Source organism: Monodelphis domestica, chromosome 2 (assembly GCF_027887165.1).
Source record: "Monodelphis domestica isolate mMonDom1 chromosome 2, mMonDom1.pri, whole genome shotgun sequence".
NCBI classification, from domain to species: domain Eukaryota; kingdom Metazoa; phylum Chordata; class Mammalia; order Didelphimorphia; family Didelphidae; genus Monodelphis; species Monodelphis domestica.
Window position 1 is genome coordinate 284,453,544 of NC_077228.1, and position 23,706 is coordinate 284,477,249.

At 45.8% G+C, this 23,706-nt stretch overlaps 1 protein-coding gene across 1 annotated transcript; it reads left to right on the forward strand.

The window, feature by feature from the left end:
- Positions 1 to 22,178, forward strand: LOC130457379 (H-2 class II histocompatibility antigen, E-S beta chain-like). The gene is made up of 6 exons (XM_056818237.1): positions 1 to 461; positions 18,882 to 19,151; positions 19,749 to 20,030; positions 20,489 to 20,599; positions 21,051 to 21,074; positions 21,243 to 22,178. The coding sequence occupies exons 1-6, from the start codon at positions 362 to 364 to the stop codon at positions 21,254 to 21,256; spliced, it is 801 nt and encodes a 266-aa protein (XP_056674215.1). The 5' UTR covers positions 1 to 361; the 3' UTR covers positions 21,257 to 22,178.
- Positions 22,179 to 23,706: the final 1,528 nt, after the last annotated feature.

Sequence of the window (23,706 nt, forward strand, 5' to 3'; positions counted from 1 at the left end):
GGGATTCGGGGCGCCTTCCTTGTGGAGATATTCCTATTGCTGATATATCTGAGAATGACTCACTCATTTCACACTTCACACACTTCCCTGAGATTCTGGGTTTTCTGGATTTTTTTTTTCTCAACAGAAAAAACATTGAAGTTTTAGAATTGACTCTGCAAAAGGAACCTCTGCCTGGCAATTAATGACGCGATCCACCCCTGACGTTGATTGGCTCTATCAGATGGGGGTTTGCCCAACCCCGAGGCAGACAAGAGAGTGAACTCCTTAGTCTGGGAGAGGCTCCGGGACTTCCCAAGAAGTGAGGACCCTCCTGCCTCTTCCATCTCTCAGTGCCTTTTCTCCTCAGTTTATCTCCGAAATGGTGAGCGCGCAGCCTCTCGGGGGCATCTGGATGGAGGTTCTGGTGGTGACTCTGCTGGTGCTGACAGCCCAGGTGACTGCGGACAGACGCCCCCCAAGTGAGTACAGAGCAGCCGCTCCCCCCAGAGAGCCGAGGCTGCGGCCAGGGGATCCCTCTCCTGTGTAAGTCCAGGCCAAAGGAAGGTCCTGGGACAGGAGGGTCCTCAGATAGACGGAGAGTCAGGGAGAAGGTTCGGGTTCCCCTCCAATGCACGTCCTTTGGCCCCGCTTCCTTTCTCTCCTTTCCTCGGGGTTCAGGACTTCCTCCAGCTCCCCCGAGAGCCGAGGGCTCCAGTGAGTGAGTCCACAAGCAGGGACGGAGCACCTGCCCCGCCAGGCGTTGGGCTGATGCTCAGGGAGGAAAGACAGACTCAAGACACTCCGTGCCCTGGTGGAGCTCAGAGTCTAGGCAGGGAGACCGCGGGCAAACAATGGGCACGAACCAGATCAATAGAGGATAAAGTGGACGCGATCAGCGGAGGAAAGGCGATGGCATTAGGGGGAGTCAGGAAAGGCTTTCTGTAGATGGGTGAGAGCCAATCCTGGAGGTAAGTCAGGGAAGGCAGAGGCAGAAAAGAGGAGGGAGAGGATTCTAAGCATGGGGGGCAACAGAGAGCCCCCAGAGTAGGGAGATGGAGTGATCCATGGCAGGAAGAACAGGAAAGCCGGTGTCAGCGGAGAACAGAGCATTGGGGGGCCGAGAACATGAAGTGTAAAAAGTCTGGAGAGGCAGGAGGAACCCCGGTTGTAAAGGGCCTTGAAGGCCGAGAAGAGGGTTTCATATTGGATCCTGGAGGTGAGAGGCAGACACTGCAGTTTCCTGAGGAGGGGGTGACATGGCCAGAGCTGCCAAGGTATCCCCAACCAAACTTTTCTGTCCCTCCAAACACCTATCTGGAGCCTGTCGAAGCTGCCAAAAAGATTTTGATTTGGATTGTTTGTGACAGGAAGGAGTTGCCTTTCCTGGCTTATCCTCCCAGGTGTGACTGCAAGTCCTTAAGGAAAACTGGACTCTTGGGGAATCCCCCCCTTGTTTCTGTGGATGATGTCACTGGGGAGGGGGAAGCTCTGTCCATCCATTTGTCAGAAGTAGGTTAGAGGCAGACTTTGGGCTGGAGAGAACAAGGGGACTGGCCCAGCCTGGTTCTTATCAGGTCTTCCTGATCCCCTGTGAATGGGCTGAGAACAGACTCAGCTCCCACATTCCCTGATACCTCCCTTTCCTGGATGGGACAAGGCTGGTCGTCTGCCCCCAGGCCTGTCTCCACACAGCGGCTCTTCCTGTAGCCAGGCTCTGGCCCAAGGGGCCTCTCCCAGGAGCCAGCAGGGCTGAAAGACCGCTAGTTCTGGGTAGGGAGGAAAGAAACCCTTTGGGGTGAACACCATCCCCTGAGAGAAGCCCCAGTTCATGTCACTCCCCTGGCAGTCTGGCCTGGCACCTGGCAAGACCAAACCCAGTCTCTTTGGGGTCTTCCCTGATTTCAATCCATCCCCCATGAATCCATCCCATATTTGAGCTCTGTGGCCTGCAGGGCCTCGGGGAGAGCAGGCCATGGATAATGCTCATCCTGCAGGCCTGGACAAGAGAGAAGGGGCCCTCTGGAGACAGTGTGCCAGGGCCTGAGCCAGGGGGAGCCAAGAGCAGGGGGATCTCCAGGCTCAGCAGGGGAATGGCTGCTTCACCAGGCCATGCCTCCAGGAACACCTAGTAGGAGCTGTGGGTGCAGGGAGCAGCTGGTGCTCCTGTGGGGACAGTCACCCAAAGTGACCAGAATTTCAGCATCTCCCAGCCCAGAAGTGAGTCAGACCTCCAGGAAGAAGGTTCCATGTGCCAGGCACTGTGTTACCTGAGGGGCAGGGCAGTGGGACACAAAGAAAGGCCAGAGTCCAGGCACTGGAGAACCTCACAGGCTAATGGGGACAACTACATGAAAAGGTCTGGGCACTCCAAGTTCTGTTGGGGTTAATGTGTAAATCCCCAGCAGAAGGGAGGCCCCAGAAGAAAGGGGATTGGCAAAGGTTTTCCAAGAAGGCAGGATTCTAGCTGGGACTTGAAGGAAACCAGGAGGCATCGATGAGGAGGGAGAGTGTTCCAGACCGGGGGGACCCCAGAGACAGTGCCCAGAGGTAGGAGATGGAGGGTCCAGCAGGAGGGACAGCAGGGAAGTCAGTGTCACTGGTCACAGAGCACTTGGGGAGAGGGAGGAGTAAGGGGTGAGAAGACTGGACAGGAGCAGACCAGCTTGTGAAGAACTTTGAGGGCCAAACAGGATTTTTTATTTGATCTCAGAGGGGATAGGGAGCCCCTGGAGTTTATGGAGCAGGTGGGTGGCCTGGTCAGTTCTGGGCTTGAGGAAGAACAATTTGGCATCTGATGGAGAAGAGTGTAGAGGGGGAGAGACTGGAGGCAAGAAGATACCCAGCAGACTCTTGGGGTGATGCTGGTGGAAGGGGATGAGGGTCTGCAGCAAGGTGTAGGCAGGGTCAGAGGAGAAAAGGGGATAAATCTGAGATGTGATGAAGGCAAAATGCCAAGTTTTATCAAGAGCTCCTGTCTGAGAGATGAGAATGAGGATGAGCCTGGCTGTGAGCCTGGGGGCCTGGGAGGAGGATGCTTTCCTAGCAGTAGCAGGAAAAGAATCCCTGTCTGGGAGGACAATGTCCACAACCTGGAGCAAGCTCAGGGAGTCACTGAGGGGTGTCCAAAGAGCACTTGGGTCTGGGTTCATCTTTTCTGTAGGTAAAAGGAGAAAAGAAGACAGGAAAGGAAGACTAAGGCAGGTTACTTGACTTGTCTGTGGGAGGTGAGGGAAGGAGAGACACAAGTCCCCAAATGCTGCAGTTTGTTAGAGCTGGTGTGAGGCAGAATGGTGATGCCATGGATCAAAATCAAGAAGTCAGGAGGAAGATTTGATTTCAGAGACAATGTGATGATGACTTTTCTATGATTACTTTGAAGTGCTGGCCACATCCAGGGAGAGATGTTTTGCAGGAGCTGGAAATGGAGGGAGGGAACCTATGAGGAAGGGTGAGCCATGGTGAAGACTTGAGGAGGCAGCTGTCTATATAGGTGAGCAGTGAAGGGTGGGAGGGAATAGATGTCTTAAGGAAGGGAGTAGAGAGAGGAGAAGAGAGGGAAGTAACTGAGTCATGAGTATGTGAAGTGATGGAGAAGGGCAAGAGCAATCTGCTTAGGCAAAGTTTGAGCAGTAAGAAAAAGGGGAGGACAGTGAAGGGTCACAGATACCCAGGGGAGTCAGGATGTCAGGGAAGTCACCATTAGAGTAAAAGGCTTCAGGGACAGAAGGATGAGTTTAGAGGCAAAATTATTGTAATTTATCGAAGGAGGTGATTGGGGGGGCACTTCCTCTAAAGTTTTAGCGAACTTTTTACTAACCACATCAAAAATTATACTCTAGAGGACCTTGTGCTCTGAGGCTCTGCTTTTTTGAATGGTGTGAACCCTCTGAACTATTTCAGAAAAGCTGTAGCCATGCTTCACTTCATTCCCTTCTCTGAAGCAACTTCCTTCCCCATACACTTTGCTAAGCTCTTCACAGAGATGCATCTTCCTTTTTCTCACACCTCCACTCCTTCACCCTTAGAGAAAAGTCTGGAGCTAAAAATTGTGATCTAATCTACTTTTATTCCTCTGTAAGATGTGTCAGACTACTGCCCTGGGATCTCCACCACTATCTTTGATCCAGTGTCCCTCCTGAGCTATTCCTGCCCTGTGTATATTCTTTCCCTTATCAGAATGCCTGCTCCTCCAAAGTGGGGCCTGTCTTTACATTTCCATTCATATTCTCAAATATAGCACATAGTAAGTGATAAGTTAATTTATTCATTCTTTCATTCATTGAAGAATAGTATTATGAACCTGGAATACTCAGTTGTGAGGGAGAGGACTGTGGATATAGATAAATATTTAAATTAAAAAATTTTTTATTTTATATTATTTTAAAATCTCTTTCCAAGATTCTTGTTTCCCTTATCTCTTTCCTCCCCACTCCTGGAGTTGCCAAGCAAGCTGACATGAATATTTAGAGAAATTTGTTTGAAAAAGGAAGTAGAGGAATAGGTCATGATCTAGAGAGGAAAAGAAAATCAAGGGAAGACAGTTCCATATAATGAGTAGTTGTGTATATTTCAGTCCTCATACTCCAATGGATCAAGGATCTTACAGATTTTCCTTTAAAGCAATTCATAGAACTTCTTTCCAAGGTACATATCTCAACTCAGTCATGCCTGCCCATTCTTTGTGACTGTGATAATTAAAATGTTTTGGGAGCAAGGGAAATATATAACAATTATGACCGCTGAAATATGTTTTCTACTGTGTCTTGGTTTTATATAAATATAAGATGGTCACCAGGGAATATATTCCCAATTTATGAATATGCCCAAGCCAACTGGGTTTTATAGAGAAATTTAATTTATAATACACTGATTAATCAATAGAAAAAGAGAGAAAGTAAGAAAGGAATAAAAATGAGTAAATCAGTCAGTTGGTTTTATCACTCACCCAAGATCTCTCTAGGTAAGGCTTCTCATGCCAACCTCAGGCTCCACCTTCAAGAGAGCCTCCATTCAAGAAATGTTTCCAGAGAATTCTCCTCCTTCAGAGCCAGGCTTCTCCCCTGGTCCTCCCACAGAGCAACCTCCTCAGTCCTCCTTCAGAGCCACCTCGCTCAGAGCAAAACCTCCTTACTGGAAGTCTCCCCCTCCTGTCCTCAGCACCCCCCCATCTTTAAGGAAACCATCTAAGTCCCCTCCCCTCAGTTCTCACATTTACCAATCACTGTCCATGTCTCCCCTGTGCCAATGGTGGCTTTAGTTTAACCCAGGACCTCCAGAGGTCTGTGGCTTTGCACATGTCTGTTGAAGGTCATATTCTCAAATAATTAAATCTTGATCTATGCTGCAGCCCTTCCTAAATCCTTTTACTCTGAGTAGGGTGGAGATTGTAGTTTCAAGACCTGGTTCTGTCATTCCAAGTATCTCTATTGTATCAATTCTAAAATCAATCATGACTCAAAGAACTTCCTGTTCTATGCTTAAGCATAGGTCAAAGCCCTTTTCATTGTTTAGCAAAAGGTTTCTGTCCTAAAGTAGTCTTAGGTAGGGAGGAGAAGGATCCTCCCATGCCAAGGGTTTTCACATTCCAATAGAGTTCTTATTATCAGTAGGAAATTTTTCAAGTATGAAATTTCCCAATGGGGAAATTTCCAACATTCATACGTCTAAGAAATTTTAAAGTTTACATGACTCTTGTCCATTTTCTCCAATCAATTTCCACAAAATGTCCACCCAATTTCATTGCACTCGTCTTTATTGTTGACTCAGATTGTAAGGGTACCTGTGGATCCCACTGTTTGTCCATGAAGTATCTTTTTTTCTTGGCATGTTTGCAGTCCATTTTGTCTTTCTGTCATGTATTTCCTTGACAATGCCTTTTTCTCCTGCCCCTTCTTTGGAAGATTAATATATGGTAACCTGATTCTACCCACCCTAAACCCTATCTTGTGTGTGATACTCACACTTAATTCTTTCAAGGCAGTTGTATGTGGCTCTCTCAGAGGGGAGAGAAGCCACAAGGTAGGAAGATAGAGACAGGATAGAAGTTTTTGATCCCACGAGACGGAGTCCTATTAGAGATATGAGGTGGTCAGAATGAGTCTTTATTAATTATCAATGAGCCACAGCTAAGCTCTGATCAAAGGACCATTCAGTAGGCTTTTCCAGTCCAGAGATCCATACCACACAGGTCAGAGAGGTGAATAGAGAAAGATTAAAGATGGAGCTTGGCCAGAGGCCAAGCTCCTGCAAGGATAGCCATCAGCTAGCCTGAAAGAGAAGAGAGAGAGAGAGAGAGAGAGAGAGAGAGAGAGAGAGAGAGAGAGAGAGAGAGAGAGAGAGAGAGAGAGAGAGAGAGAGAGAGAGAGAGAGAGAGAGAGAGAGAGAGAGAGGCGGAGCTTGCTGGGCTACTTATAGTTTTTGATATGCAAATATACACAGTACATAGGGATGATTCTCATTGGTTAATGACAAGGCATAGGTGTGGTTTCTCTTAACCAGTGGAGAACAAAGAAACCTGTTTTCCCGCCTAACCTGGGAGAAGCTGGGGTCAAGGGTCAGAGGACTTCCCAGCCATGAGCAATACTGAGCATTCTCAAGACTGAGCAATCTGCACATACCAACTGTTTTCCCCTTGCCCATAGCTAGGGGGTGGACTGCTACATTGTAAGTCATGTCTTACTGCCATATTGCAATCCCTAGAGAATGCTATTATTAAAAAGAAAACCTATATTTTTTTGAGAGCCATCAGGTCAGTGAAGGAGCTTTCAGATTTTCTGCCAGAAATGCAAACCATTATTCTCTTCCTGATCAAGTTAGCATCCAATTTGTGCCCAACTCATTGTCTATCTGTGTTTCTATCAGATGGACATAAGAACAGACAATCTCTAGAAAATGTCCAATCCAAATATGATAAATCCAGCAATAAAACAAAGTATTATTATAATGAATGGTCAAATATAATCAGTACAAACAATTATTTAACATCAACAGAAGGTACTTATTTTACATGGCTGCAATGTATCCATGAGTCACTCTCCAGTTTTTATGGTTGTTGGTGTAGTTATGTAAATCTTGAAATTTCTCAGACTTGTGAATGTTAAAAATTTCCACATTGAGGAATCCTCTATTGGAACAAATTCCCTACTGGGAAACATTCCCCATTTTGATGTGAGAATTCGCCAGGATCAGAAATGGGAGGACCTCTACTCCACCCGTACTTAAGACTGCTTTAGGGGAGAAAACACCTTGCTAAAGAATGAAAGTACTTGGACCCATGCTTATAATATGGCAAGGAGTTCTTTGAGCCATGCCTATTTTTTAGAATTGATACAATGAGATGCTAGGTACCTAAAAAGGTCGGGCAAGTTTTCTCTTAATGAGATTAGTTGACTCAGCTGTGTTTTCACTGGTTCAGATTTACTGAGGAGATTAGTCGACACAGTAGCATTTTTTCTGGTTCAGACTTACTGAAGAGATTAGTCGACTTAGCAGGAATTCAGATGGGCAGTCTTTTGGAAAACGTCTACAGTGATTGGTAGATGTAAGGACTTAGGGGAGGTGACATAGGAGAAAAATCCCTATATAAGAAAAAGCAGAATCTCTTGAAAAAAAATCCTTTTGGAGGATCTCTGATGAGGATCGCTTGGGAAGAATCTCTTGAGAGAGGCTCTGGAGAAGGGACTCTTAGAGGACAATCTCTAAGGAGGTCTCGCTGGAGCTCCTCTGAGGGGACTCTGTCCCTCTGGAGGCTCTGGAGGGAGGTCCTTTGGAACAGTCTCTGGCTGGAAGGCTCTAGAGGGAGGCCCTTTGGAACAGTCTCTGGCTGGAAGGCTCTTTAAGGAGGACTCTGGCTGGAACTCTCTCTGGTGAAGTCAGCTGAGATGGAGCTGGCCTGGTGTCACTAGGATCCTTGCTTAGACAGACCTTGTGGTGAGAAAAGACTGACTGACAAATCTCTCTCTCTTAAAGAGTCAGGTCTAGGCCATATTGGCTTAAGGCCCTTCATACTTATTTCCTTTTTCTCTCTTTCTCTCTTTAATTCCACATTTGTATTAATTAAAATCTCTATAAAACCCAGTTGACTTGGGTATTTGAATAATTGGGAATATTTCCCTGGCGACCACCTAATATTTGGTTTAAAAACCAAGACACTGTAGTGAAACATATATTCTGTGGTCAAATTTGCTCACCCTCTCTTATATCTATCACAATTTATATCTTCCACCATTTTAACTCACTATAGTTTACAACATCACCATTTTATCTGTTACAGTTTAAGGACTTCAACCATTTTAAATCTAACAGTTAGTAGGATCTCAAATGGTGAGTCAACCCAGTACATTTCAAATTCTTTATGTACACACTATCACCTAGGTTTAAATCATGAAGCAAGAAATCTATGGGGCCTGCTTGAACAGCAGCTCCATAGTTGTGTAGTTCTCGCATTTTTGTTTGTAATTGTCTGATATATGTAGCAATGCTTGTATCCCCTCCTAACAATGAGGTTTAGGCAGGGGTAAATGGTTGTGCCTGAATAGGTGGATGTCCAAATAGCATCTCAAATGGTGAGATGTGTAAATCACCTCTGGGTCTGCTTCTGAGATATAATAGGGCCAGAGGTAGAATTTCGGGCTACTTTAAATGAGTCTTAATGCACAACTTGCCAATCATGGTTTTATGTTCTTTATCCATTCATTTTAATGGACTGGAGCTCTGGGGATTATGTGGTGTATGAAATTTAGGAGTTATCCCCAAACATGAATAAATTTGCGATAAGCCTGAATCAGTAAAGTGAGTTCCTTTATCTAAATCAATATGTGCTGGCACTGTGTTATGAGCAGTAGGAAACACTTCAGGCCACCTGGTAAGTTGATCGACTATGAGCAGATAAAATTTATACCGTCCAGCTTTTGGCATAGAAATAAAGTCAATTTATAGATGCTTAAACAGTGTGTAAGTGAGAGGACGTCCACCAAAGGCTTTTCCTTGAAAGGCATGTTGATTAAAGACTTAGCTAGTGGGACAAGCTGTACATACTTTGGAGGCAATTGTAGTTATTCCATGTGCTATCCATATTCTTTTATCAGAGTCTACAATATCTTGGGTGCTAAAATGACCATGTTTATGAATGGAGTGAAAAATCTGGTTATAGAAAGCTCTACGGAGCAGGCATTTGCCATCTCATGATACCTATATTGCATTCATCTGTTTTGCTTTAAATTTCTTCTTCCATTTTTCCACTTCCTTGTCATTATAAGAAAGGGATAAATCTAAATGATCAGTAATTGTTAGTGGCATAATTAACTCAGGGCCTTCTAAGACTGCTAGTTTGGCATTGATATCTGCTTGGCTATTTTTCCTGAAGGCAGGATCAGTGCCACCTGTGTGTACAGAGCAGTGAACAACAGCAATGGCCTTGGGGAGCTGGCTAGAAGAAAGTTGTTCAGTAATAAGATTTGTATTGGGAATATCTTTTCTCGCTGATATTAAAAATCCCCTCTGAAGCTATAGCATGCTAACAGCTTGACATATGCCAAAGGTGTAGTGGGAGTCTGTGTAAATTGTGACTCTTATCCTTTGCAATTATACAGGCTTGTTTCAAATCTGTGAGTTCTTCACCCTGTGTGCTTACATTTGAGGGTAAGAAAGCTGACCAGAAAGTATCAAATTCAGTAACTACTGTAGCTTCTGTATAGCACACACAATCCCTTATAAATGAAGAATCATCTGTAAATAATATTAAATCTGAATTACCCAGAGGAGTTTTTAGCAAATCATTAAGAGGTTTATCATCAATGGGCATTAAAGATGTACAATTGTGTAAATGTTCTCTCTGGAAGTTGCCAAATCAGGGAGCAAGGTTGCAGGATTTAGAACTCCACAGCATTTTAGTGTGACATATTCATTATTTAATAGGGTTATCTCATACCTAGTAATTCTTTGGTCAGTAAATTCCTGTGTCCTATGTCTTTTTTTAAATTTTTTTTAAATTTTTTTAAAATTTAAATTAATTTATTTAGTCAATTTAGAACATCTTTCTTTGGTTACAAGAATCATATTATTTCCCTCCCTCCCTTTTCTCTCCCTTCCTGTAGCTGACACACAATTTCACTGGGTATTACATATGTCCTTGATCAAAACCAATTTCCATTTTGTGGGTGTTTGGACTAGGATGTTTATTTAGAGTCTACATCCCTATCCATATCCCCCCCGACTCATATACTCAAGGACTTGTTTTTTCTTCTGTTTCTATTCCCACAGTTTTCCCTCTGAATGTGGATCATATTTTTTCTTGTAGATCCCTCCAAGTGGTTCAGATCACTGCATTGCCACTAATGGAGAAGTTAATTACATTTAATGGTACCACAGTGTCTCAGTCTCTGTGTACAATATTCTCCTGGTTCTGCTCCTCTCACTCTGTTTCACTTCCTGGAGGTTGTGCCAGTTCCCATGGAATTCCTCCACTTCGTTATTCCTTTGAGCACAATAATATTCCATCACCAACATATACCACAATTTGTTCAGCCATTCCCCAATTGAAGGGCATCCCCTCATTTTCCAATTTTTTGCCACCACAAAGAGCCCAGCTATGAATATTCTTGAACATGTCTTTTTCCTTATTATCTCTTTGGGGGTACAAATCCAGCAGTGCTATGGCTGGATCAAAGGGCAGATGTCTTTTAGTGCCCTTTGGGCATAGTTCCAAATTGTCCTCCAGAATGGTTGGATTAATTCACAACTCCATCAGCAATGCATTAATGTCCCAACTTTGCCACATCCCCTCCAGCATTCATTACTTTCCTTTGCTGTCATGTTAGCTGATCTACGAGGTGTGAGGTGATACCTGTAAACCTCAAATTCCCTTAGACTTATAAATGTTGGTAATTTCACCATTGGGATATTTCATACTTGGAAAATTTCTTACTGATAGTCTATTGGAATGGGAACTCCATTGGCATGGGAGGTTCCTTCTCTTCCCTTCTTAAGATTACTTTAGGACAGAAACCCTTTGCTGAACAATGGAAAGGACTTTGACCTATGCTTAAGCATAGAACAGGAATTTCTTTGAGTCTTGATTGATTTTAGAATTGATACAATTGAGATACTTGGAATCAATCTCCACCCTATTCAGTCCTAATAGGATTGAGTAAGGGCTGCAGCCTAGATCAAAATTTAATTATTCCAATCTCTACCATACTCAAGTTAACAGGATTTAGAAAGGGCTGTAACAAAGGAGTAAAGATTTAATCATTTGAAAAATATGACCTTCAACAGACATGTGCAAAAGCCAGAAACCTCTGGGCGGTCCTGGGTTAAGCGAGAGCCTCCATTGACAGGGAAATTGATGAAGAGTGATTGGTAGATGTGAGGACTGAGGGGAGGCAACTTCGATGGTTTCCTTAAAAATAGGAGGGTCTGGAGACTCGAGGAGGAGAGGGTTGAGTTTTTGGTCGGTGTGGTTCCTGGGCTCTGAGAAGGCTTGCTCTGAAGGAAGCTGAAGGTGGGGGCCTCTGAGACTGTTTCTCCATTTTGGACACGTGAGTAATAGGGACTGATCTCTTTTCTTTGCCCCAGCTATCTAAGGGCTTGGGCCTTTTGGCCCAGCCTAAACAGAAGGGGTATTTAAGCCCTATTCCCTTCTCTCCCCTTTCTCTCTCTATATATATCTCTAATTCCTTTCTTGCTCCTATTGTAATTAAACTCCAAAAAAGTCTGACGGCTGACTTGAGTTTTTCATTTAGGAATTACATAGCTGATTCCTTGGCGACCTTAAATTAATATATATCAGTCTTTTAAAGTGATTCCCTTGTAACATACCTCAGAGGTGTTTTGATTTGCATCTTTCTGATTATAAAAAATTTAGAACACTTTTTCATGTGCTTAATAATGGTTTTGATTTGTTTAACTGAAAATTACCTAATCATGTCCCTTTCCTATTTATCAATTAGAGAATGGCTTGGTTTTTTGTACACTTGGTTTATCTCTATAAATTTGAATAATTAGACCTTTGTCAGAAGTTTTTGCTATGCAGATTGTTTCCTACTTGGTTGATTCCCTTCTAATATTGGTTGCATTGGTTTTGTTTGTACAAAATCTTTTAAATTTGATGTAATCAAAAGTATTGATTTTTGTGAACCTTAGAAATTCCCAGACCCTACTTTATAAGATTGGATTAAGACCATTCCCCATTTGAGCAGTGAACTCTACTTAGATCAGGAATGTGAGAATTCTAATTCACCTACTTAAGTCTGCCCTAGGGGAAGATAAAGTTGTAAACTCTTTTCTGAACAACAAAAAGTACTTAAACCCATACTTATAATAAGGCAAAAAGTTCTTAAGCTAAGTGCCTATAAAGGTCAAGCTACTTGTGAATTTACAAGGAACAAAGAGCTGAGAAACTTACTCAGAGCTTTCCTGGTGTGAATTACTCAAAAATTTACACCTTCTTAGGTGTGGACTACGAATGATCTGTCCTTTGAAAAATGTCTACTGTGATTGGTAGATGGGAGAACTTAGGGAAGGTGACATAGGAGAAAATTCCCTATATAAGGAGATGACAGGCTCCTATGGAAAAAAAAAACAGTCTCTAAGGAGGCTGTTGAGAGAAGGAGTCTCTGAGGAGACTCTGAAGGGAGGCTGACTCTGGCTGGAACTCCCTCTGGGGAAACTCTGTCCCTCTGAATCCTTGCTTGAACAGATCTTATGGTGAGTGATTAAGGACTGACTGCCACTCCTCTAAGGCATGGTGGTTCTCCGGCAGCTATTGGGTCAAGCTGCACTGAATGATAGGCTATGGGGAATTAAGTAGGTCCCAACAGTTGAGTTAGATCACCTGAAACTTCCCATTTCTGTCCATGGACATAAAAGGTAAATGATGTATCATAATTTGGAATGCCTAAAGCAGGAGCAGACAGGATAGCTTGTTTTAAATTTGAAAGAGCTGTTTGATGTTCTGTTTCCAATATAAGTGGTTCAGGGACCAAGTTTTTTGTGAGTCCTACAGGTGACTTACTGATTTCCCCACAGCAAGGGATCCACTGTTGATAAAATTGTGTTGCTCCAAGAATCACCCTCAATTACTTTTTAGTAGTAGGAGCACTTGATTTTTGTTTGCTTTTGATATGCTTAGGAGAAGTTAAATGGGACCCAGGAGATTTATAAAATGAAGCCTAAATATTGTACCTTGGGGAGACTGTACTGAACTTTGTCTTGAAGACCTTGTGACCTCTCTTATGTAGCTCTAAAAAAGGGTGCTTGCTATCCTCTTGGCATGCTTCAGCATTTGATGAAGCTAAGAGCAAATCATCCCTATATTGGGTTAAATGGCTGTATTTTAATTTAGTGGCATCTGTATGAGTAATTAAGAATTGTGTAAACAGCATAGGACTGTCCATGAACCCTTGTGGCAAATGGGCCCAGGTCCTTTTAGAATTCTTCCAGGTGAAAGCAAAGATGTGTCTGGAATTTTCATGTATAGGTATAGTAAAGAACACTCAGTAGTAGTATATGGTACTACTGTAATGTATGTAGTTGTGCTAGGAATAGAAGAATTAGTAGTATTTATGATGAAAACTACAGAGTATCTCTTTATAATGTGATTGTTCCCAGCTCTCAAATTCTGGACAAATCGATAGAGATGCTTGACATCAGGTTCCAATTTTGTTTTTTAATAGGCAGGTTAGGCATATTGTATTCAGACTTGTAGGGAATTATGATGCCTTTGTCAATCAGTGAGTTTATTAGAGGGCTAATGTCATCAATGCATCCTTTGAAAGAGGGTAAGGAAATAAAGGAGGTAGGCTAGATTTTGTTTGAATTTGGACAGGGACAGCTTATTGAAGTAAGGCAACATCAGAATATGATGTGGCCCAGAGAGACTCAGGTATATCAGTTTTGGTCTCAAAAATAAGAGTCTCCTTCATCTCATGAGCATGAAAGATGTACAGGTAATAAAGTTAAGGATTTATCAGGTAATTCCAGTGACATAGAGCCATCTGGAGAGTCTGTTATTGTGTCCACAAGCTTGCACAAAAGATCTCTCCCCAGAAAATTTGTGGGGGAGCCAGGCATTAAGAGGAAAAAGTGTTCCATGCTAAAGTGTCCTACAGATACTATTCTAGGGGAAAACTTGGGAACCTTAGGGGAGTCCCTGATACCCTGACATTTGTTGAGCCAATGGAATTTAATCAGGTGTACTCTTTAATATAGACCTGGAAGCTTCTATGTCCAAAAAACTATCATCATAGGTGTTACCAATCTTTAATTTTTCATGGGGCTCATCAGTATGGGGAGGGCAGTGCATTGGGACAACAGGTAGTAAAAAATCAAGGTCTGGAAAATTAAAGGTTGTATCCTCTGATTCCTGTGATCCTTGTTTCTATAAGAATTTCTCCAGTGGATGTTATTTCTTATTGTCTGGATTAAATACCTGCAGTTTATCATTGTGTTTCCTCCTCTGATAGAAGTGGCAGGTAAGGGACTGATAGTTACATTCTTGGAGATGGACTAGTGCCTTTGGTTGAGTATGATCCCTTTTGTTTATCAAACTTATACTTTAAAGATTTGATTTTTTACATGGTTTCTGTGAGATTATAAATCTTCATGTTTTTCTTTTTGACCTTTGGAGATATAAACAGTAGTTTTCCTCTACTGTTCAAGATCCATCTGGGGCCATTTTGGGCAATATGTTAAAATGATCCTGTACCACCCTGCAAGAGTTGTTGACAATGTGTTGCTTTATTTGCTTAATATCTTTGTCTTTAGAAATATCGACCTCTAGATACCAACCCCCAAGCTCAATGACCTTATCCATGAATTGTGAGGGTTTCTCATCATCAGATAGTTTGAGACTTTCAAATTTTGTCCATTTTCCCATAACTTTGGAGTATTCTAGCATTGCTGTCATAATGGTCTCTCTACAACAATGTAATTGCAAACAGTGCTAGGAGTTGTCATAATTCCAGTCAGTATCCTGAGCAGGCCAGTGTGTTGCATTATGCTCCTGTACCTTGTTAACATTTAAGATGATCTTATTTTTTCTCATATTCTGTTAGAAAAGTGTTGAGCAAATTCTCAACACCCTTATGAGAAGGATCATATTCATAAAATGTTGGCTATCTTCTTTGTCACAATGATAGGTTCAGATTAAAAATGAGAAATATCATATTTTAATTCTCTAATATCTTGAGGAGTGAATGTTATATGGTGTTTTAGTGCTACCACATCTCCATTGCATTCTATTTTGGGCACTTAATTTAAGGGGAAAATAATTTGTAGGAATCACTTGATGCCTGTGATTCCTTATAAGTTGACTGTGGAGATATTGAGGTAATATGGGTAGGAGCAGTTATGGTAGCCAGATGAGATTCCCTTGGGGCTGAAATTGGTGGTGTGGTGGGAGAAGTGACAGGAGAGGATAGAGGATTAGAAGGATTAGGTGAGGTAAGAGTTGAAGAGCATGAAAGAGATGTGGCAGAGTGCAAGAGAGTAGAGTCTGTATCTGGTATATAGGAGAGGGGTGTCTCATCTCCATTTCTTGAGAAATAGGATTGTCCTCTCTTAGTGATTGAGGAACAGGCCTAAAAAATTCAGACTTGTTTTGAATGGGATCTTCATTTGTCATTAGATCCTGTAAGAAGTATTTGAAACTGTCCAGTTGAATTTGCCTGTCAGCCTGCATTTCTGCTTTAATCTTTCACATAGTAGCATTTTTTGATCTTAACACTGTTGATCAGAAAAACAAAATGTCCTAGGAATCATAAGGAGAAGGAGGTCATCTGGAACCTTAAAGGTCCCTAATTGGGCAAAAAACAGAAGGCTTTCATGCAAAGTAGCATTTATGTTGCTTAGCATTTTGATAAAAAAGAATATACAGGAAAAGGAAAAGGGGAAAAATAATAATTCAATATTTATTTATTTATTTATTTATTTTTGATTATTGTTATTATTAGGGGTGGGAATAGGGTAAGTGGAGGGGTATGTCGGTTATTTCATTTCATATAATTTTGTTGTATTTTTATTCTTGAGAGGGAAAAATTTCATTGATTTATTTGTTGCATCCCTCTGGTGGAAGCAAATAGGCACTGCAGGTAAGGAGGGAAAAAGGAAAAAATTAAAATGAAAAAATTATTGCTCAATATTGCCTTCTAGTGGCCAAAATGTAGCACTACAACAGGGAGGGCTTAGGACCATGGTTAAGGGTAGCCTTTGGAGCAAGAGGTGTTGTTAGGTTCTGCCAGAAATCAAAATGGAGGATACGACTACAAAATTGGGCAGGGTCTGGTTTTGTGGTTTTTCCCAAAGGCAAAATGACTCTGGAGGAGAGATAGTAGTAAACAGGATTCGTTAAAACAGGGAGAGGGCTATGAGGTAGGCTGGGGTGGTTGAAAGCAGGCCAGGACCCTCCCTTCCAAGGCAAAGAGCCTAGCACATGTTAGGAGATGTCTAGCTGCCCAACATGGAAAGAGGGCTCCTCTCCAGGCTTGGCTGGGACCGGGAGAGGCAGGATAATCCTCCTCAGCAATAAACAACAAGGCAGTGAGACCAAAGGCGCAGGGTGGTACTGCAGAAGGGAAGCTGGGGGTGATCAGGGTCCAGCAGCTGCTAGAGATAGTGGCCCAGGCTTGCTCCATGTTCTCTCCCCTCCCTGAGAGGTTGAGTGACCTGATGCAGATTTTATCTGTGTAATCAGGTGAAACATTTTCCCATATTAGTCTTTCTGTGGAAGAGTAAATCCTCCAAGGAAAAAGGAGAATAAAGAGAACGAAATCGATGCTAATCACGTGAGTAATTTACACTCGCAGGAAAGGGACCAACCTGAGCCTCTGAAGGTCCCTGAAAAGGGCATGAAAAGTGCCTGTTGCTCAGGTGTTGACATTCTAATTAGCCCATCACACTGTGGACTTGGGGCGGGACTGGAGAAGGAAGTGGAGCAGCCGGGCAGGATCTTTGTCTGTGGAAGAGCCAGTGAGGGAGCCCGAGGTGAGGCTGGGAAGAAAGAGGGACGAGCTTGTGGGTGGTCTCAGAACGGGAAAGAGCTACAGTCCTCCGTGTGCTGTGGAGCTTCTGCAGTGAATCTGGGGAAAGTCAGACAAAGGAAGCGAGTGTGAACGGGCTGTGCTGCCTCCTGACAGAGGGGAGATCTAGACGCACCCGAAAACCAGGGGAATGTAGCCCAGGATCCTCTCTGCGATCTGTGACTGCTCGCAGCGCCCCCTGGTGGCTCTCTGCCTCTCTGCCATGGCGGGAGGACACGCCCTCCTCTGCTCTGTCCTGTCAGCCCCGCCTCCAGCTCCTCTTTCCAGGTGGAGCCTTTCCTGATTCGCCAAAGGCCGCCCCCCCCCTCCTCCTGGGTATCCCCAGCGTCTACACTGGCACATACACTGGCTGCACCCACAGCCGTGTAGCCCTGGGGATTGTTCCGGGTTTCTATTGGCCTCCTCAGCACCCAGCAGGGCACACAGGAAGCTCCTAATAAATGCTGGTGCCTGGACTGACTGCTGGGGGAGGACAGCTGTGGGGGGAGAAGCAGAGACGGGGGAGTGCAGTGATGGTGACCTCTTTGGGTCCTGCCTCACCCCTCCCCCTCCACTGTGTGCTCCCCCCCTGTGTGTGTGCAGGGGAGGGGCCAGACTCAGCCAGTCAACAAGGGGCCTGCACATGCCCGGAGAAGTCTCTGCCTGCCATCTTTGGCACTTGTGTCCATCTTGTGTTAGTGTAAAGGAAGAGGGAGATTCACCAGCTGGAGGTGGAGGGTGGGGTGGCAGGCCAGGCAGGGAGGGAGAGCAAAGGCTTGGAGGTTGGAGGTGTAGTGCTGAGTTTGGGGAGCAGCGTGGAGACTCTTTCACTGACACAGGACTTGTGGGACAGGGAGCAGCAGGAGAGGCTTCAGGGAGGCTGGAGGCAGCCTGGGGAGGCTTCAAATGCCAGGATGAGAGTTTGGCATTTCTCCTGCAGTCATAGGGAGCCAGCACAGTTTCTTGAGCAGGAGAGGTACCAGGTCAGACAGGATGACAATGATTTCCTCACTGGAGGTGGATGATGGTGATGGCAGTCAGTCAGCAGGATTTCTCCCCTGTATGTGTCTTCCCTGCCCTGTGCTAGTTACACACAGACAATGAATCTTTTCTTCCCTCTCAGAGCTGAAGTTCCAGAAGGAGGAGTTAAAGAAATGGGGGAGAGGCTGAGGGAGGAGCCTGGAGGACAGTCTCAGGAACTAGGAGCAGAGCCTCCATGTGGAGGCTGTTTTCAGCCACTTCAGGGCCCCTTTTGGGGTTTTCTTGGCAGAGATACCTGAGAGGTTTGCCATTTCCTTTTCCAGCTCATTTGACAGATGAGGAAACTGAGGCAGACAGGACTAAGTGACTGTGACTTGTCCAGGGTCACACAGCTAGAAAGTGTCTGAGGGAGGACTTGAACTCAGCTCTCCCTGACTCCCAGCCCAGCAGAGTGCTCTGGGTGGGGCCTCTCAGGGTGTGGCAGCGTGTGGTGGGTGTGTCCTCTGTGCCTCTCTGCAGAGGGATAAGGAGAAGTCCAGGAGGGAGGGATGAACATCAGGGAGGGGGTTAAACTCTGTGAGGAGGCCTCTGGGTGGTTGTTGGGGCAGGTCTCACAGTGTTTGCCCAGGCTGGGGTAGTTCAGAGGCAGCTGTGACACAGGGCACACACAGTCCTGGTCTGGGAACCTGAGGTTCTGGGTTCTAGTCCTGCCTCTACTCCAGACTTGCTGTGTGACCTGGGAAGTCACTTGCCCTCTCTGGGCTGTAGAGGGGTGGAGCGGAGCATGTTCAGGAAGACCAGCGGGAGGCGGGTCTGCTCCGGTGGGTCAGGCTCAGGCTGGGGGCAGCAATTGGAGGGCTGAGAGGTCTGTCGGGGCTGACCCGCCCCCGGGTGTCCCCTCAGAGCACTTTACAGAGTATTTCATATCGGAGTGCTACTTCATCAACGGGACGGAGCAGGTGCGGTTTATAGAGAGATACATCCACAACCGGGAGGAGTACGTGCGCTTCGACAGCAACGTGGGGGTGTACCAGGCGGTGACCGAGCTGGGGCGGCCCAGTGCTGAGAATTGGAACAGCCAGAAGGAGATCCTGGAGCGGAAACGGGCCCAGGTGGACAATTACTGCAGGCACAACTACGAGATCGATGAGCCCTTCTCAGTGCGCAGGCGCGGTGAGTGGGAGCCCCGGAGGGCAGGGAGGGACCAGGAGAGCCCACCAGGGACCCTGGGAGAGAGAGCAGGCAGCGGGAGAGGGGCGGAGCAGGGAGGGGTGAGGGGCGGAGCAGGGAGGGGAGAGGGGCGGAGCAGGGAGGGGAGAGGGGCGGAGCAGGGAGGGCAGAATGAATGGGGAGAGACAGGGGGCTCCGGAGGGAGGGAGAAGAGGGGCGGCGCAGAGAAGGGAAGGAACCCTCCCCCGGCACCCCGCACTCCCCTCCATTCAGTTGGGAGGTTCTGATATTCTAACGGGAGAAATGAGCGAGCCCGAATCCTCCCCTACTGCAGTCAGTGGCTCCCTGGAGTCGGCTAACAGGGCTAACACCGCTAAAGGGAGGGAAGTCCCCGAGTCTGGAGCGCCTGGGTCAGAGCCGTCTACACCTGAATAAAGCGGTTCCTCTGGGTCCCTGGCCCTGAGCTCAGCAGAGGCTCTCCGGGGTCCGCTTTCTCCCCGGCTCCTCCTCGTACACAGACTCCCCGGAGGCCAGAGGCCAGCCAGGACCAGGGAGCCCGGGGCTGCCTCCCTGCCTGCAGCTCCTCCTCCTTTCTTGCAGTGGAGCCGGAGGTCCAGGTGTATCCCTCCAAGACGGCTCCTGTGGGCCACCACAACCTGCTGGTGTGCTCTGTGAGCGGCTTCTACCCCGGGGCCGTGGCGGTCACGTGGTCCGTGAATGGGCAGGAGCAGAGGGCTGGAGTCGTGTCCACAGGCCTGATACGCAATGGCGACTGGACCTTCCAGACCCTGGTGATGCTGGAGGTGACCCCTCAGCGCGGAGATGTCTACACCTGCCACGTGGAGCACTCCAGCCTGCAGAAGCCTGTCCTGGTGGCCTGGAGTGAGATGGAGCTTTTAGCTCTTCCCCTGCAGCTCTCCCATTGCTCAGGCCATGGAAGGGGTTCTGGGGGGGCCTCTTTCCTTCTGCCCTTGGCCAAAACCAGTCCTCCGAGCCCCCCCCCCCTTTGCCCAGCAGGGCCCCCTGATGTCAGGGCTGAGCCAAGAGCTCTGGGAGGCTGGAACCTTGTGAGCCTCCTCCCTGGCCTCCCCCTGGGAGTCTGGGATGAGCCTCCAGACTCTTCCCCCTGGGCGGGGGGAGCTGGGCTTGGAGACAGACTGATGTCAGGGAGCCTGGGGAGCTTTCCCTTCCTGAGCCCTGGGGGGCCCTTCGCCCCTCCCCCCCTGCCTTTCTCAGACAGGATTTAGGCAGCTTCTCAGGCCCCCCTGAGCCCCGGGTGCTCCCCAGAGCAGGCTGCCTCCTGGAGGGACAGCCCTGATCCTGGTGTCTCTTCTCCCCAGGTGCCCAGTCAGAGTCTGCCCAGAGTAAGATGCTGAGTGGTGTCGGGGGCTTCGTGCTGGGCCTCATCTTCTTTGGGGGTGGCCTCATTGTCCACATGAGGAGTCAGAAAGGTGAGACCCCCCTGGGGGAGCCCTGAGCCCCCCTCTGTGCCCTCCCCCGGGGAGAGAAGGGACCTGATGGGGCAGAAATCTGCACCTGGCTCAGGGCTGAGGGGTGGCCTGACTCTGGAGTCAGCCCTTCCTCCCCAGGAACCTGAAGCAGGGAAGGGGCCAGATCCCAGGCCCAGGGTCTTTGCAAACCCCACATTCCCCAGCAGAGACAGCCTGGGGAGGGATCTCAGGGGCCAGCTCTCAGCCCCTCTCCCCCTCCCAGTCCCTCCTCCCATCCCCTCCCAGCATTGTCCATGGAGGGATAAAGCATGGATGAAGTGCTGGTCTGAGGTGTCAGGGCTGGGCTAGTAGTGTTAGGAGCCCCTGTCCCACAGTGCCCAGAACGGTGCTTCCCTTTTGCTCCTGGGATTGACAAGTCTTTGTCTGTCTGTCTGTCTTCCTTCTTTTCCAGCTAATCGTGGTTCACAGCCTGCAGGTAAGATCCTTCTCCCCAGTTGGGATCCTGGTTCTCATAGCTACAGCCTCTGCCCAGTGCAGCCTGAAGCTAAGGGAGACTTGGGGGGCCTTAGTGGGCAGAAGTGGTTCTCCTTGTGGGGTCCGTCCCATCCTGGACTCTTCTCTGACTCTCTCTTGTCCTCTGCAGGGCTCCTGAGCTGATCCCTAAGGCTGTGTCTCCTGGAACTTTTGCCTCCCCTCTCAGCCTCCCTCCACCATTTGGAGGCCCCCTGCTTGTGCCCAGATATCCAGGAGGTCAGCCCTCTTGACCCCTTCCCTGGAACAGTTCCTTTGTTGCACCTTTGACTGTCCTGAATCCTGCAGTTCAAAGACCCCCCTCCAGTCTCCCTCATTCCCACACCAGGGTTTCATCCATTTTTGTCCCTTGTGCCTCCACCCCAATGAATGAGAAGAATGAGAATCAGCTGGAACCTGGTAACAGAGAAAAAGTAGGGGGAGCAGGGAGGAGACTTCAGCACTTGGAATCCTTGGAATCAGTCAGTGTGTGAAATGCTTCCAGAGGGGAAGATGGCAGCCCATCCACACCTTTTTATCCTGATTGTCTCCTGTCTGTGCCCTTCCACAATCCTGTAGAGGGATTCCAGTGTCCTGGGGGCCTCTCTCTGCCCTCCTTGTCATTATGTGGATACCAATGGCCCTCCCAGGCTGTCTGCCCATCTATCCCTCCCCTTTCCTATGGGATGGCCCCCTTCATTGTGGCCTTCCATCTCTCTGATGAGGTTCCTGCTATCACTTCTGCTCCTTTCTTCCCTGATGATGTCCTGGAGTCTCTGTTTGCCCACTGTGTGCCCTTCCACTACACTTGAATGAAATTAAACTTTTACTCATACCTTTTGCTATTATATCTTATTCAATGTTTACTATCTATATCCTCCATCAGACCTTCTCTAATTACAACAATAAAAAAAGTTTTCAGTGTAATGATCCCATTGAGCACATCTATCCAACAGCATATGCAACAGTCATACTCACAGTCTGTCTCTATTTCCTTCAGGATGGATTTGTTTCCCTTCTGACCAAACTCGGTCATTATAATTATATAACATGACACATTTTTTTTCTATATTGTTGTCTTTGGGTATGTTTATTTCCTGGTTTTGTTTGCAGTGTTTTGCATCAGTTCCAAGTCTGCAGAAATATTCTCCAATGTCTCATATTTGTTCTTCCTTCTGTTCTAACAATGCCATTCAGGTGCAAATTTGATAAGTCAGGCAGGATAAAGGGGAACATCCTGCCACATACATAGACCGTCTGTCATAGATGGCAGATACAATCTTAGGTTTAGAAGCAGATAATGACAAGACAGTTGGCCACGTCCACAGACAATTTTTGAGGGGATGCACTCCCAATTTGAGAACATTCTTCAAGAACTATTTCCCTAAATATGACTCAGTTTCCCTGATTGAATTGAAAGAGGCTGCAGGTTACCTATTTGAAAATAATTCAGATCAGAGTAAGGAAGTTCCTGAAAGATAAGCTAGAGAGGACTGAAAAGGATTTGAAACAAGGAAATTGAGGAAATTAAAAATTTGAACTGAACACAGGACTTTCAAAACATCTAATTACCAAAAACCTAGTTACCAGGCAAGACCAGTGCGAAAAGAAACTAGGGAGTGTTTCTTTTGTCAATGTAAAGGACATTTGATTAGAAACTTTTTTTTAAAAGAAGAAACAGGAGAGTACCAACAGAGACAAACATAATGCAGAAAGTAGGTACAAGAAATCCTCTTGCTGTTCACACTGCAAGTTAAAGCCCTCACAGCAAGCTCCTGATTTGAAGGGAATGCAAAACGGAATAGAAACTGGAGCTAAGCCTAAATATTCAGAAATGGTTAGACAAGAATTATGAAGCTAGGCCTATAGTGTGACACTTGGAGGTAGAAGGAATTGTGAGGAAAAGGCTGCAGATAAAAATAGTAGAAAAAACTTGGGAAATAGTGTAAAATTGGTGCAAGAAAGTGACTCTGTGAATGATAGCCATTGCAATAAGGCAAGAGAAAGGCAGCGCCAGATTAAAGAATCAGAAACAGAAATTAAGGAAATAACATCTCAAATAGTCAATGAAATGATAGACTTTGAAATGAGTTGTACAGTAACTACTCAGGAAAAGTCTGTAAAGAAAATCAGATCATTCCTTGAGAACTTTTTCCAGTGTAGAGTGGATAATGGGATTGAATTATGCAAAAGAAAAAGAAAGAATAAGTCACAAGAACTCAAGAAAAAGTTAGTGACTAATACAGAGACTCATAATTTCAATTCCCTAAAGGTTACTGTTGATAATGTTAAGAAGGCTCTAAAAACATTCACAGATGAAGTCCCACCAAGCTTAGTTAATTCTCCCAAGAACTTTATGGCAGAGGTACCCTTAGAAAATCCATCTAGTTTGAATCCAGAAGCTGATACTTTCTATCCAGCATTGAGTGTTATAGATAAGGAAAGAGTAACTGAAAAAAGGAGCTGACATTACTTTTGGACACAAAGATTATCATATTCAAAGTAGTGGAGGTGACATATCAGTTATATTTGAAATGGAGGATGGAATGGTAAAAGGTAAACTGGAAACTTTCTTTTGTAGTGACTGGATGCACTGG

What these genes read in the sequence shown, in the direction of transcription:
- LOC130457379 (XM_056818237.1), top strand. Translation starts at nt 362, where the DNA reads ATGGTGAGCGCGCAGCCTCTCGGGGGCATCTGGATGGAGGTTCTGGTG. An exon ending in GCCTGTCCTGGTGGCCTGGA is followed by an intron (nt 20,031 to 20,488) that starts GTGAGATGGAGC and finishes TCTTCTCCCCAG; the next exon opens with GTGCCCAGTCAGAGTCTGCC. An exon ending in CCACATGAGGAGTCAGAAAG is followed by an intron (nt 20,600 to 21,050) that starts GTGAGACCCCCC and finishes CTTCTTTTCCAG; the next exon opens with CTAATCGTGGTTCACAGCCT.